The following is a 26,318-nucleotide window of genomic DNA, read 5'->3' on the forward strand; positions in this document are numbered from 1 at the left end:
ACAGGTCATAGTGCCTACCTACTGCAAATCTAGACTTGTTCCAATTCTTCCCTACCCACTAGATGCCTTGCACTCTTAATTTTTTGCTTCCCTATCAACTCTTTTATTCTGAGGTGAATAAAGTAGAAGACCTTGAAGGTCTTCTAGTCCAACCCCCTGCGCTCAAGCAGGAAATCCTACACCATTGCAGACAAATGGTTATCCAGTCTCTTCTTTAAGACTTACAGTGTTGGAGCATTCACAACTTTTGGAGGCAAGTTGTTCCACTGATTAATTAATTTATTTTATTTTATTTATTTGTCACAACAGTATATATAAGCATAAGCATGAAATAATTATATGATATATAAGCATGTATATAAGCATAAGTTTGTAATAACTATACGAAATTGGATACAATCAAAGAGAACATTAGGACAGGAATGTTAGGCACGCTGGTGGAGAGTTTAGGGGGGGTGACTGAAGCCCCTGGACAAGAGCACTATTCTATCGGTACGATTTATGGGAGGGGCAGATATGGTGGAAGGGGGGGACCATATCATGTTCAGGGAGCGCTCCCGCACTGTTTACAAGCGATTGCGTGCTCTGGTCCTGCTGCCTTTTCCTGTTCCCCGAGTGGTCAGATTCCTCAGGGCCGCGACCTTTGACTGATGTTATGCAACGCCAGGTCCGTTGTTAATAAGGCCCCCCTCATTTCAGATCTGATACAGGAGGGGGGTGCAGACCTGATGGGCGTTACGGAGACCTGGCTGGGCACAGAAGGGGGCATGCCCCTTGTTGAGATGTGTCCACCGGGCTTCCATGCATTTCATCAGCTGAGGGTTCAAGGCAGGGGTGGGGGGTTTGCGGTTATTATAAATGAGAGTTTGGAGCCGAGGGAGGTCTCTGTCCCGCAGACAGCCGGCTGTGAGTCTCTCTTTGTGCGGTGGGGCCATGGGGTACAGATGGGTTTACTGATCACGTACCTGGCTCCCTGCCACGTGACAGCAGCCCTGCCTGAGCTGCTCGATGTGATAGCCGAGGCGGCAATTGATACCCCCAGGCTTATGGTCATGGGGGATTTCAACCTGCCATCGGTAGGTGAGTCATCATCATCAGCTCGGGAGTTCATGGCCTCCATGGCAGCCTTGGACCTGACCCAGTTAGTGAATGGGCCCACACACACTGGGGGACACACGCTGGACTTGATTTTTGTCTCGGGACAGTGGCTGAATGATCTGGATGTGGGGGACTTAGTCATTACTCCCCTGCCATGGACAGATCATTCCCTCCTTTGCCTGGACTTTCAGACCGCAGACCCTCACCGCAGGGAGACGGAGCCAATTCATTGGTTCCGTCCCAGGCGCCTGATGGACCCGAGTAGGTTCCTGACGGAGCTTGGGCCATTTCCTGAGAATCTCACCCACGGCTCGGCCGAAGAACTCGCTGCCGCCTGGGAAAGGGCGGCGGGGGGGGGGGTTTGGACCACGTCATGCCGATGCGGCCTCTGACCTGGCGCTGCTCTCAACCGGCTCCTTGGCTTACTGAGGAGCTGAGAGAGATGAAGCGCTGGATAAGATGCCTAGAGAGCGCCTGGAGGGCCAGCCGCTCCGAATCTGACCGAACACTAGTACGGTCACATATTCAGACCTATCTAGTGGCAATAAGGACAGCGAAGCAAGTATACTTTGCCGCGCTTATAGCATCGGCAGATAACCGCCCAGCCGCTTGTTTAGGGCGACCCGCTCCCTACTGTTTCAGGGGGCTCGGGAGGACCTCTTGCAGGGACGGGCTGAGGAATTTGGAAGTTATCTGCACGATAAAATCGCTCAGATCTGGGATGGGCTGGACACAGATTGGGTAGATCCAGACGGGATGACGCGGGCACGTCTTGAGAACATTGTTTGGGCTGAGTTTGACCCTGTGACTCCCAATGACATGGACAGGATACTGGGGAGGTTGAATGCCACCACATGTTTATTGGACCCGTGTCCTTCCTGGTTGGTACTGGCCACCAGGAGGTTACACGAGGCTGGCTCCAGGGAATTACTAGCGCTTCTCTGAGGGAGGGAGTCTTCCCAGCCGCCTTGAAAGAGGCGGTAGTGAGGCCCCTCCTTAGGAAGCCTTCCCTGGACCCAGCTATTTTGGCTAATTATCGTCCGGTCTCCAATCTTCGCTTTTTGGCGAAGGTTGTGGAGAGTGTGGTGGCCTGGCAACTCCCCCAGTACCTGGAGGAAACTGTTTATCTAGACCCGTGCCAGTCCGGCTTCAGGCCTGGGTACAGCACAGAGACAGCTTTGGTCGCGTTGGTTGATGATCTCTGGAGGGCACAGGACAGAGGTTGTTCCTCTGTTCTTGTCCTGTTAGATCTGTCAGCGGCATTCAATACCATCAACCATGGTATCTTGCTGCGGCGGTTGGAGGGCTTGGGAGTGGGAGGCACCGTTTTACCGTGGTTCTCCTCCTACCTCTCTGACTGCTCGCAGACGGTGTTGACAGGGGGGCAGAGATCGACCCCTAGGCAACTCACTTGTGGGGTACCGCAGGGGTCGATTCTCTCACCCCTCCTGTTCAATATTTATATGAAGCCGCTGGGAGAGATCATCCGTGGTTTCGGGGTGAGCTGTCAGCTGTATGCTGATGATGCCCCGAACCACTCCAACGAAGCCGTCGATGTGATGACTCGGTGTCTTGAGGCCGTTCGGGTCTGGATGGGGACAAACAAGCTCCGACTCAACCCATCCAAGACAGAGTGGCTGTGGATACCGGCATCCCGGCACAGTCAGCTTACCCCATTGCTGACTGTGGGGGGGCGAATCGTTAGCCCCCAAAGAATCGGTGCGCAATTTAGGCGTTCTCCTGGACGCACGGCTGTCTTTAGAAGACCATTTGACGGCCGTCACCAGGGGAGCTTTTCATCAGGTTCACCTGATTCGCCAATTGCGCCCTTTCCTGGACCGGGACTCGTTATGCACGGTCACTCATGCCCTCGTCACTTCCCGTCTGGATTACTGCAATGCTCTTTACATGGGGCTCCCCTTGAGGAGCACCCGGAGGCTCCAACTGGTACAGAATGCGGCCGCACGGGGGATTGATGGAGCCCCTCGTAGCTCCCATGTAACACCTCTCCTGCGCAGGCTGCACTGGTTGCCGGTGGTCTTCCGGGTGCGCTTCAAGGTGTTGGTTATCACCTTTAAGCGCTCCATGGCATTGGACCGGGATATTTACGGGACCGCCTGCTGCCGACAGATACCTCCCATTGTCTGGTATGTCCAGTGCGCGCTCACAGAGAGGGCCTTCTTAGGGTGCCGTCGGCTAGTCAATGTCGGCTGGCAGCCCCCAGGGGAAGAGCGTTCTCTGTGGGGGCCCCAGCTTTATGGAATAAGCTGCCGGTGGGACTCCGTCTCCTCCCTGATCTCCGGACCTTTAAACGCGAGCTCGACTTTCTTTTTTCACCAAGCGGGGCTGGCCTGATTGATTTTAATATGGGGGGTTTTAGCGGGTTTTTAATAGGGTTTTAGTTTTTGAAAAATTTTAGCTAATATTTTAAGTATACTGCGGTTAAATCAGATTTTTAAACTTGTTATGGTATTTTAATTTGTTTAGGATTTCTGTTGTTTTATTGGCTGTACACCGCTCTGAATCTTCGGAGAAGGGCGGTATAAAAATATGAATGAATAAATAAATAAATAAATAAATAAATAAATAAATGCTCTTATGCTCTGACTGTCCGGAGATTTATCCTTAATTCTAGTTGTTTCTCTCCTTGATTAGTGTTCATCCATTGCTTCTTATTCTGCCTTCAAGCATTTTAGAAGATAGGTTGATATCCCCTCCTTCTTCATGGTAGCCCCTTAGATTTTGGAACACTGCTATCATGTCACCCCTAATCCTTCTTTTCATTAAATTAAACATACCCAATACCTTGAAATGTATCTCCTTCAGCTTTAAGTTCCGTGTCCCAACCAATGCCTTCATTGTACATCTCTTCTAGCCTCTGTAGCATCTTCCATTTCTCTTCCACTGGACTCAGTCTGTCCTCATTCTCTGTCCCCATCAATACTGCCTTGCATATTTCAGCCACACGAGGGACACCCAGGGCCTCAGCTGCATCTAGGATGTCTCCAGCCATAATTGGGGTGGGCTCTAACTCTCCTGTGTAGGCAAAATCCAAAATGGTCTCCCAGCCAGATGATGTGGTCACACCATCCAGATTCATCCCTTCTTGGACACCACACTCCAAACGCTGCAGAAAGACAGAACTGACTGCAGCCAGAAGGATGCTGTGGACTTTATAGTCCTTTTGACCCAAAGTCACGGTCATATCCACAAGGAGGTCCTGTCTCCTCAGCTGGAGAGCTGCAGTGAAAAATCCTTCTGCGTGGCCTTCACTCCGCAATTCCAACTGTTGTTCTGTTGAGGTTTCCATCACCTCTGGGGGTCTGTCCACGCAGGTCATCCTTTTTTGAAAAGAAGATAGTTGTGAGGGGGGGGGGAACCAAACTCACAGATGGGTGATCTCTGATTTAATACTACATAACCAACCTAACCTAAATGATTCTTAGCACTCCCCATCAGAGAAGCAATGTCCAAAACTCTACCCTATCTCTTTCTTTTTAATAACTTCTCAACTAGTAGATCAGTGGTGGGATTCAAAAAAAATTTACTACCAGTTCTGTGGGCATGGCTTGGTGGGCATGGCATGGCTTGGTGGGTGTGGCTTGGTGGGTGTGGCCTGGTGGGTGTGGTATGGCTTGGTGGGTGTAGCAGGGGAAGGATACTGTAAAATCTCCATTCCCTCCCCACTCCAGAGGAAGGTTACTGCAAAATCCCTATTTCCTCCCGATCAGCTGGGACTCAGGAGGTAGAGAATAGATAGGGGTGGGGCAGGGGTGAAATCCAGCAGGTTCTAACAGGTTCTGGAGAACCAGTAGCAGAAATTTTGAGTAGTTCGGAGAACCGGCAAATATCAAATTGTATGCTTGTTTTGTTTTTTATTGTTTCCCCTGTAAAAGTCTTGTTTTTATTTATTTATTTATATATTTTGTCACACAGTATATATAAGCATAAGCATGAAATAACTATATAATATATAAGCATAAGTATGTAATAACTATATTAATTGGATATAATGGAAGGAAACAATAGGACAGGAACGGTAGGCACACTTGTGCTCTTATGCACACCCCTTACAGATTCTTAGGAATGGGGTGAGGTCAATAGTAGACAGTTTTTGGTTAAAGCTTTGGGAATTTGGGGAAGAGACCACAGAGTCAGGTAGTGTATTCCAAGTATTAACAACTCTCTATCACCTCTGGCTGGCCCGAGAGTGGGATGGGAATGGAGATTTTGCAATATCCTTCCCCTGGAGTGGGGTGGGAATGGAGATTTTGCAATATCCTTCCCCTGCCATGCCCACCAAGCCATGGCCACAGAACTGATAGGGAAAAATTTTTGGATTTCATCCCTGGGCGGGGCCAGTCAGAGGTGGTATTTACCGGTTATCCAAATTACTCAAAATTTCCACTACTGATTCTCCAGAACTGGTCAGAACCTGCTGAATAACACCTCTGTAGTAGATTTGGGAGAACCAGAAACTTTTCATATTGTCTTCTTTTGGTTGATCCTAAATCACCACATCATCATGTCATCAAGTTAGAGATCTCCCTCCCACAAATTGTGATTGCTTCTTATGATCCAGTGAGAAAAATACCAATGAAAGCATGGAAAACTATAAAGGGATCTAAACGTAATACTTATGTTTAAAGTTTGTAATGTTAAGTAGTCAAAGAAAAAGATGCATTAGACAGCTTTGACTTTTTTAAAAAAGTATTTTTTTTAAAAAAAATTAACATTTAAAAAAAGGTAAATAAAAAGGGTTTTTTTTTCTTCATTAAGATCAAAGAATTTGAAAGAATATAATGAATCTTGTTAATAAAAATGGTGACGGTTCACAAAAATTATTAGGTGAAAATAGAAATGCACATTATTTCCATAGCAAGGAAGATAAAGCATGGATGGTTAAACTGGATTATTTTATTCAAAGAGGAAAATATATTCCCATTTGGATATCACATCTGGATTTTGTGCTTGTGATGGAAAAAACACAAAACTTTGACTTTGGTTTTGTTGATCAGAAAGATTTGTCGTTATAGAAATGTCTAGTTATATATTATGGTGTAAAAGCAAAAAGTTGAGATTGGAGTGTTTTTATCTTGCACTGTGTTATGAAATGTCGGAAATCAATGCCTTTTTTTTCATTTTCTTTTTTCCTGTTCCCCTTGTATCTCACACCCCCTTTCCCCTGCTCCTTTTCCTTCCCTTAATTTCTAATTTTTTTCTTTATATTTTATAGAATAGAATAGAATAGAATAGAATAGAATAGAATAGAATAGAATAGAATAGAATAGAATTCTTCATTGGCCAAGTGTGATTGGACACACAAGGAATTTGTCTTGGTGCATAAGCTCTCCTAGTACATAAAAGAAAAGATACATTCATCAAGAATCATAAGATACAACACTTAATGATAGCCATTGGGAAATAGTCAATATAAATCTTAAGGATACGAGCAACAAGGTTGCAGTCATACAGTCATAAGTGGGTTAAATTTGTAACATGGAAGACAATAAAGGAATATGATAGAATTATTAAATACATCTAAGTCCTTGAATTATGATCACAATGGAGCCCAAAGTTTCTGTTGTTAAGCAAGACAGTAGTTAAATTAATTTTTCCTCATTTTATGATCTTTCTTGCCACAGTTGTTAAGTGAACTGATTCTGATTGTCTGAAAGTCACAAAAAGTGATCATATGACCCTGGGACACGGCAACCGTCATAAACCCTATGCACGGTCACTCACGCACTCGTGACGTCCCGCCTGGATTACTGCAATGCTCTCTACATGGGGCTCCCCTTGAAGGGCATCCGGAGACTACAGTTAGTCCAGAATGCGGCTGCGCGGGTGATAGATGGAGCCCCTCGTGGCTCCCATATAACACCCATCCTGCGCAGACTGCACTGGCTTCCTGTGGCCTTCCGGGTGCGCTTCAAGGTTTTGGTGACCACCTTTAAAGCGCTCCATGGCATTGGGCCGGGTTACTTACGGGACCGCCTACTGCGACCGAATACCTCCCACCGTCCCGTGCGCTCTCACAGAGAGGGTCTCCTCAGGGTGCCGTCAGCGAGGCAATGTCGTCTGGCGACGCCCAGGGGAAGGGCCTTCTCTGTGGGGGCTCCCACCCTCTGGAACGATCTACCCCCCGGACTTCGTCAGCTCTCGGACCTACGGACCTTCCGCCGCGGGCTTAAAACATACCTATTTAATTGTGCAGGACTGAGCTAGTTTTTAAATTTTGGGTTTTAAACTGGGTTTTACTTTCATATTTTTAACTTTTAATTTGACGGGCGTTAGAATAAGTTTTTTAAATGTTTTTATATTGTATCTATATTGTATTTATTTGTTTTTAATGCCTGTAAACCGCCCTGAGTCCCTTGGGAGATAGGGCGGTATATAAATACGATTAAATAAATAAATAAATAAATAAATAACATGCCGTAGTTGCCAAGCATCCAAATTTTGATCACGTGACCATGGGGATGTTGCAGTGGTCATAAGTGAGAAAAACAGTCATAAGTCATTTTTTTCATCGCCTTTGTAATTTCAAATTGTCACTAAACAAATGGACGTAAGTCTAGGACTACTTGTACTGCCCTCAAGATATTACAAACCTAGCACAGAAAGGTAGTTGTGTGTAAGACAAAGATCACACTTTTAAAAAAACGTTAAATATCATATATACTGGCTCCTAGAACTGATTGGTAGTTCTTGAAAAATTTACAGACACACAATTTGCCAGAATAGTGTGATATGTTCTCTTCCCTCACTCTACTTAACAACTAATTCCCCCACAACACTGTCAAATAATTTACTAAGACTGTATTACTATTATTCTTCTCTTCCTGACTTAGTATCTATCTCTTCCCACTTATTACTATAACCATGTTGCTTGTATCTTTCAATTTATATTGCTTTTGTTTGTTTCCTAGTACGATTTGATAGCTTATTAGTAACCTTGACTAATCACTAAGCGTTGTATCTTTTTATTCTTGATGAATGTATTTTAGTCTCCTTATGTACACTGACAGCATATGCACCAAAGACAAATTCCTTGCATGTCCAATCACACTTGGCCAATAAAGAATTCTATTCTATTCTATTCTATTCTATTCTATTCTATTCTATTCTATTCTATTCTATTCTATTCCAGTCCAATCCAATCCAATCCAATTCTATTCTATTCTATTCTATTCTATTCTATTCTATTCTATTCCTCCCCTTGCTACCCCCCCTCAAAAACCTTCATAACCAATGCATGATGAAAACGAACATGGCTGTGTGTGTGTGTTTTAATTGGAAAAGGATATATTGTAGTTGCGGTTCTATGATCTGAATCAGGAATGAATACTCCCCTATTGAACAATTGTAAATTAGGCGTTCCCTCTTAATTTCTGGCAATAATTGTTTCCTCTGTGTTTCCTCCCAGTTCATGAATATGATTCCGTTTTGTTCTGAGGGAGGGATCAGATCCACGCAAAACGTTTAACCCTGGTTTTGTTTTGTAAGTCACATCTGATAACTTTGCATCGCACGGTAACCACAAGAAGCTATTGGCAAACCACAGCGGTTGGGATTCGTGCAACGTCCTGAGCCCCAACGCTGTGAGTCACGCTATGTCTCAGTCTTAGCGTGATGTGTGATCTCAGGTAGTCTACGAACAAAGCCTCGTCTCGGGATTTGCCTTTATATTCACAAGGCTTATCATTTTCCATTGGTTCTTAGAGAACAATCACGTCTGAGCTGTAACTATGATTATGTCTGTCTGATACTGAAATGAGAAACAGGAAGGACATGCAAATCTCACAGAAGAGTTGCCAAAGGCACACATGACCCATGACCCTTGAGCCCCTCAACCCTCCCACGTTGACAGAGCTACTCCCTGGGGGATCCCTAGCCCAAATTTCTCACCTGTGTCTGCTGAGACAGGGGGTCCTTCTTGGGCCTTCGTGGTATCCGTAGCTATGACATGACCTCTCTGGTATGCTGACCATCAGCTTTGATGCTAACTTGCAAAGTTAATTATAGCCAAGCGCAAGATATTAAAAGGGGGCAGGATGGGCAGACGAGGCTGGCTGGTTATGTTTAGTTTTGATTTCCAGCCCATGCCTTAACCTAGCAGATAAAATATGATTTTTCCCAGATGCCACAGAAGGAAATAAAACTGTTTCATAACTGTCCAATCACAGATACTATATTGGGACTTATCGTTACCGGACTGCCTTATTATGCTGAAAAAGCAAAATAAATCCTTCTTCGTTTAAAGTTAGCAAAGACAGATTTTCTTTTCCTGACATACAGGTAGTCCTCGACTTACAACAGTTCATTTAGCGACCATTTGAAGTCATAACAGCACTGAAAAAAGGAACTCATCACCCTTTTTCACACTTATGACCGTTGCAGAAATCCCGCATGTAGTTTAAATTCGGAGGCTTGACTGACCGTTTCATATTCATGACGGTTGCAAAGTCCCGGGGTCACATGATCCCCTTTTGTGACCTTCTGATGAGCAAAGTCAATGAGGAACCCAGATTCACTTAACAACGGTGTTATTGTTATCAAGTGCAGTGATTCACTTAAGCAATGTGGCCGGAAAAGCTGTAAAATGAGGCACTTTCTCACTTAGCAACATAGTTTTTTCTAGGTGAAAAATGTTCGACTCATTTGTGGTCGTAAGTCGAGACTGTACTGATTTTTCTCTCCCTCCCTTTTTTACGGGTGTTGTCTCTCTCCGTACAATACACAATGCATATTGTGTTTTTTATCTGAATACACACAGACAAACACAAACTACATAGAAAGAAACATCCTGGGAATTCTGTTGCTTTATGTTTAAAACTTTAGATGGAAACTCTCAACCCCAGAGAAAATTTGACCTGGATTTGATGTTCTTTGGGAAAAAATCAGAATAGTTCCTATCAAGGTGGGTGGGGAGGGAATTTTTTTTTTATGAAATCTATCTTGAGTTGCCGGATGACCTGAATCCATTAATTACTTCTGAGACGCCAGGGGTTAAGTAATAAAAATACCAGGAAGTCCAGACGGTTGTAATTCAGCATGAGGAAGGGTGATAGATAGGGCAAAGAGTGAAGCCAGACTGAAGTCATCTAAGTTCTCCTTTTAGCAAGCTCCTGAGCTCTTTCTCCTTTCATAGGTATCTATCAGGCTCTTACATCTGAATCACTTCTTGGTCTCCTTTTGTCTTGCTTGTGGATAGGAAACTTCTTACAAAGAGGAAGAGAATGATGCTTGGCTTGGGTGATCCTCTCCTGGAGCAGAGGGTCATAACTGTTCATCCAAAGCTTCCTCAGATGGGTTTCTACTCCATCTGTGGACCTTCTGTCTAAGAGTGTTTTCCAACACTTAAGAGAGAGGCATAAGATACAGAAGGATCTTGACAGACTTGAACATTGGGCGCTATCTAACAAAATGGAATTCAATGGTAAAAAAACTAAGGTTCTACATTCAGGCAAGAAGAACAAAATGCACATGTACAGTATATGTGGTACCTTGCTCAATAGCAGTAACTGTGAGAGGGATCTCGGAGTCCTAGTGGACAACCATTTAAATATGAGTGTAGCACCTACCAGAAAAGCCAACCCAGTTCTAGGCTGCATAAACAAACGGATAGAATCAAGATTACGTAAAAGTGTTAATACCACTTTATGATGCCTTGGAATCACTTGGAATGCTAAATTCAGTTTTGGTTACCACAATGTAAAAAAAGACGTGGAGACTCTAGAAAGAGTGCAGAGAAAAGCATCAAAGATTATTAGGGGACTGGAGGCTAAAACATATGAAGAATGGTTGCAGGAACTGGGTATGTCTAGTTTAATGAAAAGAAGGACTAGAGGTGACATGATAGCAGTGTTCCAATATCTCAGGGGCTGCCACAAAGAAGAGGGAGTCAAGCTATTCTCCAAAATACCTGAGGGCAGGACAAGAAGCAATGGGTGAAAACTAACCAACAAACTCTGTTATTCTATTCTATTCTATTCCAATCTTAGCAACTCTAAGATGGGTGGACTTCAACTCCAGGAATTCTCCAGCCAGCCTGAGCTGAAGTCCATCCATCTTAGAGTTTGCCAAGGTTTGTGAAGCAATGTTGTAGATCAATGCTTGTCATCAGATTGTGATAGTTTTATTCTTCTGATAGTTTTATTATTTCATCAGCCTGATAGTTTTATTATTTCATCAGCCCCATCCACCCTGTCTATTGTCTTTGTTCTACTTCCTTTAACCTTACCAAGCAGGTTACCAACCTTACCAAGGTGATCTGATTACTGATCATAACCAGCAGTCAATCTTTGCTTGGTCCAAGAAAAATTGGATAGTTCTTTTTGCAATTCACAGATGATCTTAGTAACCCTCTTAGATCTTTATTTCAAAAGCCTCTCTCTTGCTCCCCATTTCAAAGTCCAGCTTTCCACTTTCAATGAGGGAAAAAATCATTTATTTAACAAATTTGGTTCCTGAGGTCTTAGAAATCTTTCCCGATTCTATCTTAATTTTCATTCTTGCTTAACGCTTATCTCTTGTTTGCTTGTCTAACTACTGTCCCTTCTTTCTTTCTTTCTTTCTTTCTTTCTTTCTTTCTTTCTTTCTTTCTTTCTTTCTTTCTTTCTTTCTTTCTGTCTTTCTTTCTTTCTTTCTTTCTTTCTCTTTCTTTCCTTCCTTCCTTCCTTCCTTTCTTCCTTCCTTCCTTCCCAAGAACCCAAACCTACTTTAGACCTTTGCTTCTTCACCATCTTCTTTCCTCCTTCCTTCCTTCCTTGCTTCCTTCCTTCCTTCCTTCTTTTCTTCCTTACCAAGAATCCAAATCTATTTTATACCTTCGTTTCTTCACCATCTTCTTTCTTTCCTCCTTCCTCCCTTCCTTCCTCCCTTTCTTTTTTCTTTCTTTCTCCCAAGAACCCAAACCTATTTTAGATCTTTGCTTCTTCACCATCTATAATAAGTTCATGAAAAAATATTATATTATATTATTGTTAATATTACTTGTCTTCATAAATGTCAACATTAATCCACAGTTTTCATTTTCTGTTTTTACTTTCATAACGAGTTCCCAGTGGTATAGCTACCTCTTTTTCAGAAGCAGATCACACAACTTTCCAGCAGTTTTCTTTCCATGAAAAAGCTATTTCCCTTTCCCATAAGAAGCAATTTCTGTCTAGCTTTATGAGTATCAACATACAACTGTTTTTTGCCATTTTTTTTAAGTATAGGTAGTCCTCGACTTACAACCACAATCGTGCCCAAAATTTCGATTGCTAAGTGAGATATTTGGTTAAGTGAGTTTTGCCCCATTTTATGACTCCTCTTGCCACAGTTGTTAAATGAATTGCCACCATTGTTAAAATTAGTAACACAGTTGTAAAGGGAATCTGGCTTTCCTATTGACCTTGCTTGTCAGAAGGCGATCACATGACTCTGAGACCCGGCAACCATTATGAGGCGGTTGCCAAGCCTCTGAATTTTGATCATGTGATCCTGGGGATGCTGTAACAGCCTTAAGTGTGATAAACAGTCATAAGTCTCATTTTTCAGTGTTGCTGTAACTTTGAATGGTCACTAAAAGAGCTATTGTTACTTTGAGGATTACCTGTACTTAAATTGTCTCTGTCTAGGATTAAGAAAAGTCTTAAATCCCTGCTTATTATTTGCTGATTTTTTTTTTCCGGAGGCAAACTTTGTATTTTCCATCTTCTTCTGTTCCACTATTAGCTTCTGTCATTAATAGAAACATCGGCAATTCATTCTCCTCTTCTGCATAACTTCTTTGGGTAACGTCCAAATGTTAAATGTCAAATCTTTGAGATTCTTTCCACCTGCCAAAATATTAGTCCAATTTAGCTCACACTGGTTTTCTAAAACTAACAAGCTAATTTCAACAATCAGTTGTGATTTAAATTCCATGCCAAGCTTCTAGAGTAACAGCCATGTTACTATAATTTAGAACAGGGGTCTCCAAACTTGGCAATTTTAAGACTTGTGGACTTCGACTCCCAGAATTCCTCCGCCAGCTTTGCTGGGGCAAAGATAAGGCAAAATTGATAACTGCACATTGAACACTTAGCAAATCTAAAGTTGTATCTTGAACTCCAAAAGAAATTCATTTTTTTTAAGCTACTGTCTGTCCATGATGCCTTATTCTAAAATAAAAAGACTTCCGAACAAACTTACATGGGAGATGAAAGGGAAAAACATCAGAGTGAAATTCAGAATAATATTCTCTCAAACAAGTCAGTTGCACCAAGCTGGCAGGAACAGCCAACACTCCAGAAGATAGGTTCAAGTTACAGAAGGATCTTGACAGACTTGAACATTGGGCGCGATCTAACAAAATGAAATTCAACAGTGAAAAAAGTAAGGTTCTACATTTAGGCAAAAAAACCCAAAATGCACAGGTACCGTATATGTGGTACCTTGCTCAATAGTAGTACTTGTAAGAGGGATCTTGGAGTCCTAGTAGACAACCATTTAGATATAACATAACATAATAACAGAGTTGGAAGGGACCTTGGAGGTCTTCTAGTCCAACCCCCTGCCCAGGCAGGAAACCCTACACAATTTCAGACAAATGGCTATCCAACATTTTCTTAAAAATTTCCAGTGTTGGAGCATTCACAACTTCTGCAGGCAAGTTGTTCCACTTATGTTCCACTAATAGTTGCTCCATTTTATGACCTTTCTTCTCACTGTCATTAAGTGCAGTTGTTAAGTTAGTTACTACCGACCTGAGGGCAGGACAAGAAACAATGGGTGAAAACTAATCAAGAAGAGAAGCAACTTAGAACTAAGGAGAAATTTCCTGACAGTTAGAACAATTAATAAGTTGAACGACTTGCCTGCAGAAGTTGTGAATGCTCCAACACTGGAAATTTTTAAGAAAATGTTGGATAACCATCTGTCTGAGATGGTGTAGGGTTTCCTGCCTGGGCAAGGGGTTGGACTAGAAGGCCTCCAAGGTCCCTTCCAACTCTGTTGTTGTTGTTGTTGTTGTTGTTGTTGTTGTTGTTATTATTATTATTATTATTATTATTATTATTATTATTATTATTATTATTATTTCAAATTATTGAATTGGATTTTAAATTATTGAGGTGACCTAAGCAACTATTTAGACTTTCAGTTTTGTGCTATCTGCAGTTGCAGGAACTGAAGATATTGCAGATTGACAATGCTAATTTTCAGATTTATATTTTCAGAAGACTGAGAAACCAGCAACAGAAAAGAAACTCGAACAGGAAACGAGTTGTAGGACAAGTTCCCAGTTTTAGAGGAAGCCTTTTCTTCAACAGAATATTTTGTGCCTGAAGTGTTCCACATTGTCTATATATCTTGATAGCAACCTTTAAGGCAGGGTAGTTTTAGCAACTCCCCAAATATATGTGTTTATATACTATATAATCTTTTCTGTATGATACCTACATATATTGTTGTGACAAAATAAATAAATAAATAAATAAATAAATAAATAAATAAATAAATAAATAAATAAATAAATAAACTCTGAGGAGAGTGGATGGGAGGAAGGCTGCCTGAAAGGGGAAAATGAAAGTTTACTGCTGTTATCTCCCTGAGATGCTGCTTCAAGTTCACCTAGCTGGGAAAAGAACACAGCGGCATTCCAACCTGCACTTAATAATAACAATAATAAGAGAGTTGGAAGGGACCTTCCAAGGTCTTCTAGTCCAACCCCCTGCCCAGGCAGGTAACCCTACACCATTTCAGGCAAATGGTTATGGTGATCCTTTAGACAGGTAAATCTTTAATTTTCTTTTCATCTCTTTATCTTCTAACCCGTGGCCTACTCAAAGGTGCTATTCCATCTCGGCGTTCCTTCTCCTTGATAGTGCCTTTGAGCATATTGGTGTCATATCAACATTCAGAATAGAATAGAATAACAGACTTGGAAGGGACCTTGGAGATCTTCTAGACCAACCCCCTGCCCAGGCAGGAAACCCTACACCATTTCAGACAAATGGTTATCCAACATCTTCTTAAAAATTTCCAGTGTTGGAGCATTCACAACTTCTGCAGGCAAGTCGTTCCACCTATTAATTGTTCTGTCAGGAAATTTCTCCTTAGTTCTAAGTTGCTTCTCTTCTTGATTAGTTTTCACCCATTTTTTTTTTTTTTGTTTACATTTATACCCCGCCCTTCTCCGAAGACTCAGGGCGGCTTACAATGTATAGGGCAATAGTCTCTTCACCCATTGTTTCTTGTCCTGCCCTCTCGGTAGCAACTAACTTAACAACTGCACTTAATGACAGTGAGAAGAAAGGTCATAAAATGGAGCAACAACTCATTTAACGACCGTGTCGCTTAGCAACAAAAATGCTCAATTGTGGTCATACAGGTCAAGAATTGCTTGCCACCGTTGTTAAGTGAACCACTATAGTTGTGAACACGGTTGTACAGTGAATCTGGCTTCTCCCTTGAATTTGCTTGGCAGAAGGTCATAAAAAAGGATCATGTGGCCCCAGGACACATCATAAGTACGGTTCAGTTGCCAAGTGATCATGGGAATGCTGCAAGGGCAGGGGTAAAATTCAACAGGTTCTGACAGGAAATTTTGAGTAGTTTGGAGAACTGGCAAATGCCACCTCTGGCTGGCCCCAGAGTGGGGTGGGAATGGAGATTTTGCAGTATCCTTCCTTCAGGAGTGGGGTGGGAATGGAGATTTTGCAGTATCCTTCCCCTGCCACACCCACCAAGCCACGCCCACAGAACCGGTAGTGAAAAAAATTGAACACCACTGTGCAAGGGTCGTAAGTGGGAAAAACGGTCATTACTGTGCCATTGTATAGAATAGAATAGAATAGAATAGAATAGAATAGAATAGAATAGAATAGAATAGAATAGAACAGAATTTTATTGGCCAAGTGTGATTGGACACACAAGGAATTTGTCTTGGTGCATATGCTCTCAGTGTACATAAAAGAAAAGATACGTTCATCAAGGTACAACATTTACAACACAATTGATGGTCAATATATCAATATAAATCATAAGGATTGCCAGCAACAAGTTATAGTCATACAGTCATAAGTGGAAAGAGATTGGTGATGGGAACTATGAAACGATTAATAGTAGTGCAGATTCAGTAAATAGTCTGACAGTGTTGAGGGAATTATTTGTTTAGCAGAGTGATGGCCTTCGGGGAAAAACTGTTCTTGTGTCTAGTTGTTCTGGTGTGCAGTGCTCTATAGCGTCGTTTTGAGGGTAGGAGTTGAAACAGTTTATGTCCAGGATGCGAGTATGAACAGTAACTAAATGAATTGTTGTAACTTGCGGACTGTTTGTCTTTTGCTTCGCCAAGGAAGATAAATCTGATGGAAATGAGCAATTTAGAGACCGAAGGTGAACCAGTTTGATTTTGGGAAAGGTATACAATATAAGCTTGGGTGTGCCCTGTCGGGATGGAGTTACACCCCTGAAAATAAAAATTTTGAAAGGCTGTTTCTTACACTTTTGGGGAAATCCCCTCTATGCCTGAGAAAACATTTGTTCAGACTGGTTTTTCCTTTGGACCATTTAGATTTTGGGAGCAGAACAAAGAGTGGGAGGTGAAATGAGAGAAGGATGGTGTGGAGAACAGAAATTAGGTGAAAGGGACATGGCAGATACCTAGTACAGGTAGTCCTCGACTTTACAACCACTTGTTTAGTGACCATTTGAAGTGATGATGGCATTGAAAAAAAATTGGAACCGTGACCGTTTTCTATATTTATGACCGTTCCAGTATTCCCAGGATCACGCAATCAGAATTCATATTAATAGTTTAACACAGTGGTGGGTTTCAACTGGTTCGCCCTGGTTTGGGTGAACCCATAGCAACGGTAGAGGGAGGCTCCGCCCACCCACCGGAACGTCATCATGGACGCTCTCTGCATGCGAAGCACGCACACACGCATGCTCCTAGTTCCGAACTGGTAGCGAAGGTAAGTGAAAACCACTACTGGTTTAACAGTAATGAAGTTGGAAGGGACCTTGGAGGTCATCTAGTCCAACCCCCCTTCCTCCCAGTCTAACAGGAGACCTCTACTATTTCTGATAAATGGTTGTCCAGTCTCTTCTTAAAAGACTCCAGTGATGGGACACCCATAACTGGCAACTGGCATGTACATATGACGGTCACATTGTCCGTGGGGTCAAGGGGTCACCTTTTGCGATGTTCCAACTAGTGCTCAATATGGAAACCATATTTACTAAACAACCATGTTACGGTTACAGTGGCATTGAAAAAAAGAGACTTATGACTGTTTTTCACAGATAGAATCCCTGAGCTCATGTGATCAAAATTCGGACATTTGGCAACTGTCTCACATTTATGACGGTTGTTGGCGTCCTGAGGTCATGTGATCAACCTTTGCAAACTTCTGACAAGCAAAGTCAATGGGGAAGCCAGATTCACTTAACAACAGTGCCACTAATTTAACAATTGCAGTGATTCACTTAACAACTGGGGCAAGAAAGGTCATAAAATGGGGCAAAACTCACTGAACAACTGCTTTGCTTAGCAATAGAAATGTTGGGCTCAATTGTGGTCATAAGTCAAGGACTACCTTTATTTCTTTAAAAGATGCCGTATTGCAGATGGACTGTGGAATCCAAATGCAAGACTAATTCCCTGTTTGACTCCTTCCCCTGGCTCAACCAGTCTCTCTCTTACATGTGGCCGTGTTTTATGTTACAGATAGTCCTCAACTTACAACAGTTTGTTTAGTGACCATTACAACGGCACTGAAAAAAGCAGCTTAAGGGCATTTTTCACACCTATGACCGTTGCAGCATCCCCATGGACATGTGATTTACATTCAGATGCTTGGCAGCTGGTTCATATTTATGACGGTTACAATATCTCGAGGTCATGTGATTTCCCCTTTCGCCACCTTCTGAGAAAGCAAAGTCCATGGTTGGGGAAGCCAGATTCACTTAACAACCGAGTTACTACTAAGTTAATAGTTCCCTTAAGAAAGGTGGCAAGAAAAGTTGTAAAATGGGGCCAAGCAAATTTCTTATTTAGCAACATACATTTTGGGCTCAATTGTAGTTGTAAGTTGAGGACTACCTGTAATTGAGGCTCGCTGCACTATGCACTGGTGGGACCCCTTGCAAAGAATATTGAGAAAGACCCCACCCCACAAAAGGGATGCCTTTCTATTTATGCATGTCAGAAAGAAAGAGCATAAGCAACAGATGATGTAAGCATACATATTCATGGGTAAAGGATCTTGGCATTACTGTAGATCATGAATCTCAGATTACTTCCTCCTCCTGCTTATCTTCAAGACAAGGAAAAAAGAATAACAAGGAATAAAACAAGAAGGAAAGCATCTCCCATAAATCAAGAAAATAGGGCAGTTAAGAAATGGTGGATGGCAGAAAGAAAACAGCACCCTTGACACTTGAAGGCCCAATCTATGGAAATCGTTCTAATAAGATAAGAGGCTGTGCTTCAAAAAATCCACTTTTATCTCTTGCAAGATTACAGGCTGCTCTTCAAAACGCTTATATCTCTTAAGTCAATTCTATTCATCTAAAGGAATAACAGAGTTGGAAGGAACCAACTCAAGTCCAACCTCCTGCTTCAAGCAGGAAATCCTATACCTTCAGACAAATGGTTGTCCAATCACTTCTTTAAAAAGTCCAATTTGGAAGCACCCACAACTTCTGGAGTTAAGTTGTTCAGCTGATTAATTATTCTAATTATTCTAACTTTCTCCTTAGTTCTAAGTTGCTTCTCTCCTTGATTAGTTTCCATCCATTGCTTCTTGTCCTTCCCTCAGGTGCTTTGGAGAATAACTTGACTCCCTCTTCTCTGTGGCAGCCCCTGTGAGATTGGAACACTGCTATCATGTCTCCCCTAGTCCTTCTTTTCATTAAACTAGTCATAGCCAGTTCCTGCAACCATTCTTCATATGTTTTAGCCTCCAGTGCCCTCATCATCTTTGTTTGGTCTTAAAACTGATTTTTCCCAGAGGATGTTGTTTGAATGGCTTCCTTTGGGCAAATGATCCTTTGGGCAAAAAACAAACATCTTTTGATACAGCGATAAGATTGAAAACTCCATTTCTATAGCCTTTGTGTTTAAAACTTTGAATCCTTTGATAGTTCAGTGACTTAGCATTAAGGTCAGGGGAGGGAAAGAAGGAAAGAAGGCAGGTGGGCAGGCAGGCAGGCAGGCAGGCAGGCAGGCAGGAAGGAAGGAAGGAAGGAAGGAAGATGGTGAAGAAGCAAAGTCTAAAATAGATTTGGGTTCTTAGGAGACAGAAAGAGAAAGAAAAGAAAAGAAAAAATGGTGAAGAAGCAAAGGTCTAAAATAGGTTTGGGTTCTTAGGAGACAGAAAGAGTAAGAAAACAAAAGAAAAGAAAAGAGAAAAGAAAAGAAAAGATGGTGAAGAAACAAAGGTCTAAAATAGGTTTGGGTTCTTGAGAGAAGAAGATAAAGAAAGAAACGAAAAAACAAAAGGAAAGGAAAGGAAAGGAAAGGAAAAAAGATGGTGAAGAAGCAAAGGTATAAAATATATTTGGGTTCTTGGGAGGGAAGGAAGGAAGGAAGGAAGGAAGGAAGGAAGGAAGGAAGGAAGGAAGGAAGGAAGGAAGGAAGGAAGGAAAGCAGCAGCTAAAACAGCAAAGAAGAGAAAAGCCCTGGGCAAGAATGAAAATTAAGACAGAATCATGAAGGATTTCTAAGGCCACAGAGATCAAATTTGTTGAATAAATGCATCTGCTAAGTTTACAAGGAATCCATCTCCCCTTTCAATAACTAAGAGACGTTCTCCACCCCAAATCTCTTGGAATGCCCTGCTCTGTAGCTCATGCACAGGGCTTGCCTTGTCCTCATTTGCCTCTGGATTTAGCAAATTTCAGGAGTTGAGAGTTATGTCTTTGGATCCTGTTCAAATCAGCACCATGGACCAGTTCACGGGGTGCTACCATTTCAAAATCTTCACAGCTCATCAAAGAATGGAACAGACTCTAGGACTGTGTACTGTAGCACTGCCTCCTATTATGGGTGTGCATCCCATTTCCCAACAGCGACAGGTTTGAAGAGTTAGGTTAAACCACAGCCTGGAGCATTTCTATGACATAGGTTTATTTACACGAATACACAATAAGGGCATGTGTTGCAGGTGTGACTCGTCTCGACCTCTCTTCTCCAAAGGGACAATTAAGCAATTGAAATTACCGCAGGGAGCGAATGCATTGCTCCTTCAAATTTGGCACATCCAACCTCGGTCACCCCTGGTTAGCAAATAGCAATAGCATTTAGGCTTACCTTCTGCCCCATGGGTGGTTCACAGTGCTCTCTGAGCAATTTAGAATGTTTTGCATATCGCCCCCCCCCAAAAAAAAATCTGGGTCCTCATTTTACTGACCTCGAGAGGACAGAAGGCTGAGTCAACCCTGAGCCCTACCAGGATTGAACTCCAGGCTGTGGGTAGAGTTTGCTTGCAGTACTGCATTGTAACCACCAAAGCCACTTGGAGTTATCAGGAAGAGAGAAAGTTGGGTCATATCTACTCTACATGTAATATTTGAGAACAGAATACAATAGAGCAGGAAAGGACCTTGGAGGTTTTGTAGTCCAGCCCCTGCTCAAGCAGGAGAACCATTTCAGACAAGTGACTGTCCAGTCTCTTCTTAAAAACCTCCATTGATGGAGCACCTACAATTTCTGAAGGCAAAGCTGTTCCACTAGTTAACAGTCCTCACTGTTAGGAAGTTTGTCCTCTGGTGCTTTGTAGAATAAATTGACCCTTTATTTATTTATTTCTTTATTTTATTTATTTATTTTGTCACAACATCATACAAAAAGATTATATAGTATATACACATATAAACATATATAGGAAGAAGAAAAGAAAAACAATAGGACAGGAACGGTAGGCACGTTTGTGCGCTTATGCACGCCCCTTATGGTCCTCTTAGGAATGGGGTGAGGTCAATAGTAGAAAGTTTTTGGTTAAAGCTGTTAGGATTATGGGAAGAGACCACAGAGTCAGGTAAAGTATTCCAAGCACTGATGATTCTGTTGCAGAAGTCATATTTTCTGCAATCTAGATTAAAGCGGTTGACATTAAGTTTAAATCTATTGGTTGCCCTTGTATTATTGCAATTAAAGCTGAAGTAGTCTTTGACAGGAAGGACATTACAATAGATGATTCTGTGAGTTAAACTTAGGTCTTGTCGAAGGCGACGGAGTTCCAAGTTTTCTAAGCCTAGGATTTCAAGTCTGGTGGGATAAGGTATTTTGTTGTTTTCAGAGGAATGGAGAACTCTTCTTGTAAAATATTTCTGGACACGTTCAATTGTATTGATGTCAGAGATGTGGTGAGGGTTCCAAACAGGTGAGCTGTATTCTAGAATTGGTCTAGCAAATGTTTTATATGCTCTGGTTAGTAGTGTGGTGTTTTTGGACCCTCTCTTCTTTGTGGCAGCCCCTCAAATACTGGAATATTGGTACCATGTGACCCCTAATTCTTCTTTTCTTTAGACTAGCCAAACCCAAATCCTGCAGTTGTTCTTCATATGTTTTAGCCTCCAGGCCTTTGATCATCTTAATTGATCTTCTCTGAACTTTTTCCAAAGTCTCAACAGCTTTTTCGTAGTATGTTGACTTGGCTGGGTTTTTCTAATTCTCTTGAACTGCCTTCATAAAATGTTCCTGGCTATCCATTAACTTGGATCAAAACTTTAGAGTCACATGTAGGAATGGAAGACACGTTGCTTTGTTAAAACATCTGGCCCTTAATACAGGTAGTTCTCGACTTATAACAGTTCATTTAGTGACTGTTCAAAGTTAAAACAGCACTGAAAAAAATGTGACTTATGGCTGTTTTTCACATTTATGAACCTTTGCAGCATCCCCATGAACATGTGATTGACGTTCAGTTGCTTGGCAGCTGGTTCATACTTATGACCGTCGCTGTGTCCCAAGGTCACACAATCCCCCTTTGTCACTTTCTGACAAGCAAACTGAAGGAGAGGAGTCAGATAAGCTTAACAACCATGTGAGTCCCTTAAGGATCGCAGCGATTCGCTTAATGGCTGCAGCAGGCAAGATCGTCAAATCGCACGGGACTCGCTTCATCACCGCCTCATTTAACAACAAAAGTTCTGGTCCCAATTGTGGCCATAAGTCGGCTGACTCACCCCCCCATCCTTCCTTACCCCATCGGTAAAATGAGGACCCATATTGTTGGGGGTAATATGCTGACTTTGTAAACCCACTTAGAGAAGGCTGCAAAGCACCGTGAATCAATATATAAGTTTACGTGCTATTGCTATTTACCTGTATCTCAGGTATGGGCCAGTTTCAAATGCAAAGACCTTTACGAGTACATGATAGAAAAAGAAAGTGGAATGATTATTAATATTGATGATTGTAATATTTGAATGACTTGAGGTATATTCTTTAATATGGATGGTAAAATATAGGAGAAAAGGAAATTTAAATGGAATGGAATTGGAAGACAGGTTTAATTAAATGTTAAATGGTAATTTGATAAAATGATGTATTTACAAGGGGTTTAGTTAGAAGATGAAATGGAAACTTAAATGAAAGGGAAAGGGAATAGGATATTTTTACTTAAAAAAGATGATGTGTAAAATAAAACCAAAGAAATATACCGTTAAAAGGGTAAAATGATTAATAAGGAAATAAGATATGATAATCTGGTCCACTTTTAGAAAACAATGGATATTCAGAAATAAATGTGAAATATTAAAATGATTCGGTATAATTTAAAGGGTTTCAATAAAATAAAGAATTATTGGAAAATATATGTGATAGGGAGAAATAAAAGAACAAAATGAAAAAAGGTTAGGGAGGATGGTCATTTTGATTATATTAAATATAAAACAGAGATGAAAAAGGGAAAAGTAGAAAAGGAATATAATGGCAGAAATTGAATTATATAAATTAAATTTGGAGAAAATAAGCTGTATGTATTTTGACTCGGTCTGTACTGTATGTTTGTTTGTTTTTTAAAAATTACAAAAAATTACAAAAAAGAAAGAAAGAAAGAAAGAAAGAAAGAAAGAAAGAAAGAAAGAAAGAAAGAAGGAAGGAAGGAAGGAAGGAAGGAAGGAAGGAAGGAAGGAAGGAAGGAAGGAAGGAAGGAAGGAAGGAAAGTGGCTAGGACAAGTCTATTTTTTTCCCCCTAACCAGATGCAACCATGACATTTGGCAAGGCCTGAGCCTCTGTCAATTAAGAGGCGTGCGTGTTTCGTTCCTGCTTCACCAGTGCTGGCAAGTCCTTTCCATCTGGGGAGAGTCCCCCCTTTGGCCCAGCGAGGTGATGCTTGTTCCTCCATGCCACATGACACCTGCTACTTTTTTCAGGACCTTACTGCCTGGTTAGTGTTGCAAGAAGACAGCCTCAGCCAGCTTGGGTGGGGCTGGAGTTTCGATGCCTATGGAGTGGCTGGCACATGGTTCTGAGCTCGCCTATGTGTAAGACCAAGGAAGGGGAGGAGACACTGAGTTCACGGTGAGGCATTGCTCCACAGGTTTATTAGCTGGAAGGAGGCGTGTCAGCCAAGAACATGCTTCCATCCCTACTTTAGGGATCAAGAGTGTGACTATTTGGGAAGGGCTATGGGATTGGTGGGACAGTCTGCGTAGTGTCTTCAGAGCGAGTAGAAGAGAGGATTGGAGATGCACTGCTGGTTGACCCATAACCCAAGTGTTGCTTTGAGGCTGTAAGAAGGATCTTCAAAGGTAGATTCTTTCCGACTGCACCTGATGATGTTCTGCTTGCTTTCAAATGCTTTCCTTATCGCATCTGATGAAGTGCTGCTGGGCGAAGCTCTAACTGTTGCCTCTTTGTACTAATGAAATGCGTGGTTGTATTTTGTATTTCAAGGGGTTGGGTGATCAGCAGAAGGGTGACTGCTACAGCTTCCCCTGACTCCCCTAACTTCTTGAGCCAAGGAAAGCTTTCCTCTGCTAAGTAATGATCCTGTCCTGAAGCTGTTGGAGATACAGTAACTTTGGTTTAAAATACCTGTTAATTCCAAATTCTGAGACTCTTTGTGTGCATGAATAGCCCCTGAATCCCCTCTGCTGCTTCTTCTGTGGCCTCTTTTTTTCTCTCTCAGCTTTGTAAGAATATCTGATCTGGCCTGCAAAATCCTAATTAATCCCCAGATGGCAGCAAAGAGCAATATAAAAAAAACTGTATACTCTGCTACCCTCAGGTGCTGATTTTGACACTCCATGCGGAGTAACCCTTGTTTTGCTCTGAAAATGTGGGAGATCATTTTGAGAAGCATGATCAGTTTAACTGTGATTCGGTTCATCGATCACTTTATACTTATTATGTGTGGTTCGACGTGTTATGTTAACCCAGCCTACAGTAGCCTATCCAACAATCACAATTTGGCAAATTACGGTTTAGCGTAACATAAGAATCTTCTTTATTTCCATGTTTATCTTGTTTATTAACTTTTCATTGTTTATTTTATTGTTCTGTTATTTTAGTTCTGTTCCAGTTACCCTGTTTTCTTTTCTTCATTTTTTATTGTTGTAAGCTGTCTAGAAAGCCCCATAGCAAGATAGGCAGCAAATAAATTTAACAAATAAAAATAAATAAAAAATAAGTTTATGCTGGGAGCAAAAAGCAAACTGTGGGTGCTTACAAACCGATAGAACTCTGGAATCATGGCTTCAAAGGGATAAGCCGCTTATAGTTTTTAAAAATAAGAAAAACAGTTGCTATTTAGAGAGAACAGCAAACAGGTAGCCAGTTTGTCAGGCTATTGGTAGTTTATTGGTGGCTTATCTCAGTTTTTCTCAAACTTAGAAATTCGAAGATGTATGGATTTCAACTCATGCAGGTTGAGGAATTCTGCAATTGAAGGACACCCCTTTCAAAATTGCCAAAGCTTTTTATCTTCTTTTCTTCAGAAGCACAACTCTTAACGTTTTTCTCAGGGCTTCCATGTGTATCAAGTTTATGGAACAAATTGTACTTTTGGCATCAGCACAGAAGCTATTAAAAAAATACCGTGGCAACCCTGATCCTGATCGATAATATTTTTTGAGGCGTAAATCATATAGGTGCCTATTTAGCAATAGAAAAAATGATTAGCAAATGATGCGTTGAAGTGTTACCATCAGTTGCTCTTGACTTGTGTTGAAGATTATATAACAAGGAAGTGATTTTCCTTCCAGGTGACTTTTTGTTACTGCCTTCTCTGTCTTTCCCAACAGCTTATTTTGTCAACATGTTCTGACCTAAAAGCATCAATCAACTTCTTTGTAACTGAGCTTTTCTTAAAATCCTGGAAAGTTGAGAAGAGCTTACATCTCAGACATGGCCCTATAGGAGAAACAATTCTCATGCTAGGACATTTCTTCAGCTCTTTTCAACAAGGGTCCCTTTAATCATTTGTTCCTTTAATCATTTGTTCCATGCTGATCTTTGAGGTAATGTTTCTCAACCTCAGGAACTTGAAGAATTCTGGGAATTGAAATCTACAAATCATAAAGGTGCTGAGGTTGAGAAATACCTAATGAATTCAGGGTGGTTCCTTAAACACGAGACATTTTACTAACGCAGGATGTTGTGACCAGTTGTACTGTGTCCATATAACTGGGACAGGCTACTTTGATGTCATCACACTTCGTTCTAGAGCCATGGAGATTTTGATCAGCCATGGCGATTTCATGGATAGCTTTGAATCTGTCCTTATTTATTGGCATAACTTTAGTTTACTTGGCTGATGCCTTGAGCTCCTAAGCAAAAGTTGAAGACAAATGTAATAAGAAATAAAGAAGCAACTTAGAACTAAGGAGAAATTTCCTGACAGTTAGAACAATTAATAAGTGGAATGACTTGCCTGCAGAAGTTGTGAAAGCTCCAACACTGGAAATTTTTAAGAAAATGTTGGATAACCATCTGACTGAGATGGTGTAGGTGTAGGGTTTCCTGCCTAGGCAGGGGGTTGGACTAGAAGGCCTCCAAGGTCCCTTCCAACTCTGTTGTTATGTTATGTTATGTTAAGTGGAAACATTTAAATTGGGCTAGGAATTGGGTAGTCCTTCAAATAAGTGAGGTTTTTAAGTCACATCTTTGAAACCTTTTCCATTGAAAAACTTTTTTTAAAAAAATGGGTAAAAGCTGAATGATTTATATTAGTTCCCACATCACATGAGTTTGTTTAACAAGCACCCAATGGCATTGGCTAGTTTTGTACAAGGA

General features: G+C 41.5%; 2 protein-coding genes across 8 annotated transcripts in view; one reads left to right on the forward strand and one right to left on the reverse strand.

The window, feature by feature from the left end:
- The window catches only part of KLHL33 (kelch like family member 33), a 57,647-nt gene that overhangs the window by 7,154 nt on the left and 24,175 nt on the right, over positions 1-26,318 (reverse strand). Inside the window, exons 2-3 of one of the 2 annotated variants that reach the window (XM_058180616.1) lie at positions 13,282-13,434; positions 3,904-4,439 (exon numbers count right to left, since the gene is read on the reverse strand). In XM_058180616.1, the coding sequence (XP_058036599.1) occupies positions 3,904-4,439; positions 13,282-13,283 (538 nt within the window). In that variant the 5' untranslated portion in view covers positions 13,284-13,434. Of the gene's footprint in view, positions 1-3,903; positions 4,440-9,009; positions 9,054-13,281; positions 13,435-26,318 lie in introns of those variants that run through there. The other variant, XM_058180615.1, reaches the window with a different exon arrangement.
- LOC131197028 (solute carrier family 12 member 3-like) overlaps positions 23,644-26,318 on the forward strand; it is a 70,768-nt gene continuing 68,093 nt past the window's right edge. For 3 of the 6 annotated variants that reach the window (XM_058180611.1, XM_058180613.1, XM_058180612.1), the window contains exon 1: positions 23,645-23,833. The gene's annotated coding sequence lies outside the window, so the exon portion shown is untranslated. Of the gene's footprint in view, positions 23,834-26,318 lie in introns of all 6 variants that reach the window. The other 3 variants (XR_009154864.1, XM_058180614.1, XM_058180610.1) reach the window with 2 other exon arrangements.

Source organism: Ahaetulla prasina, chromosome 4, assembly GCF_028640845.1.
Source record: "Ahaetulla prasina isolate Xishuangbanna chromosome 4, ASM2864084v1, whole genome shotgun sequence".
Classification (NCBI taxonomy): Eukaryota; Metazoa; Chordata; class Lepidosauria; order Squamata; family Colubridae; genus Ahaetulla; species Ahaetulla prasina.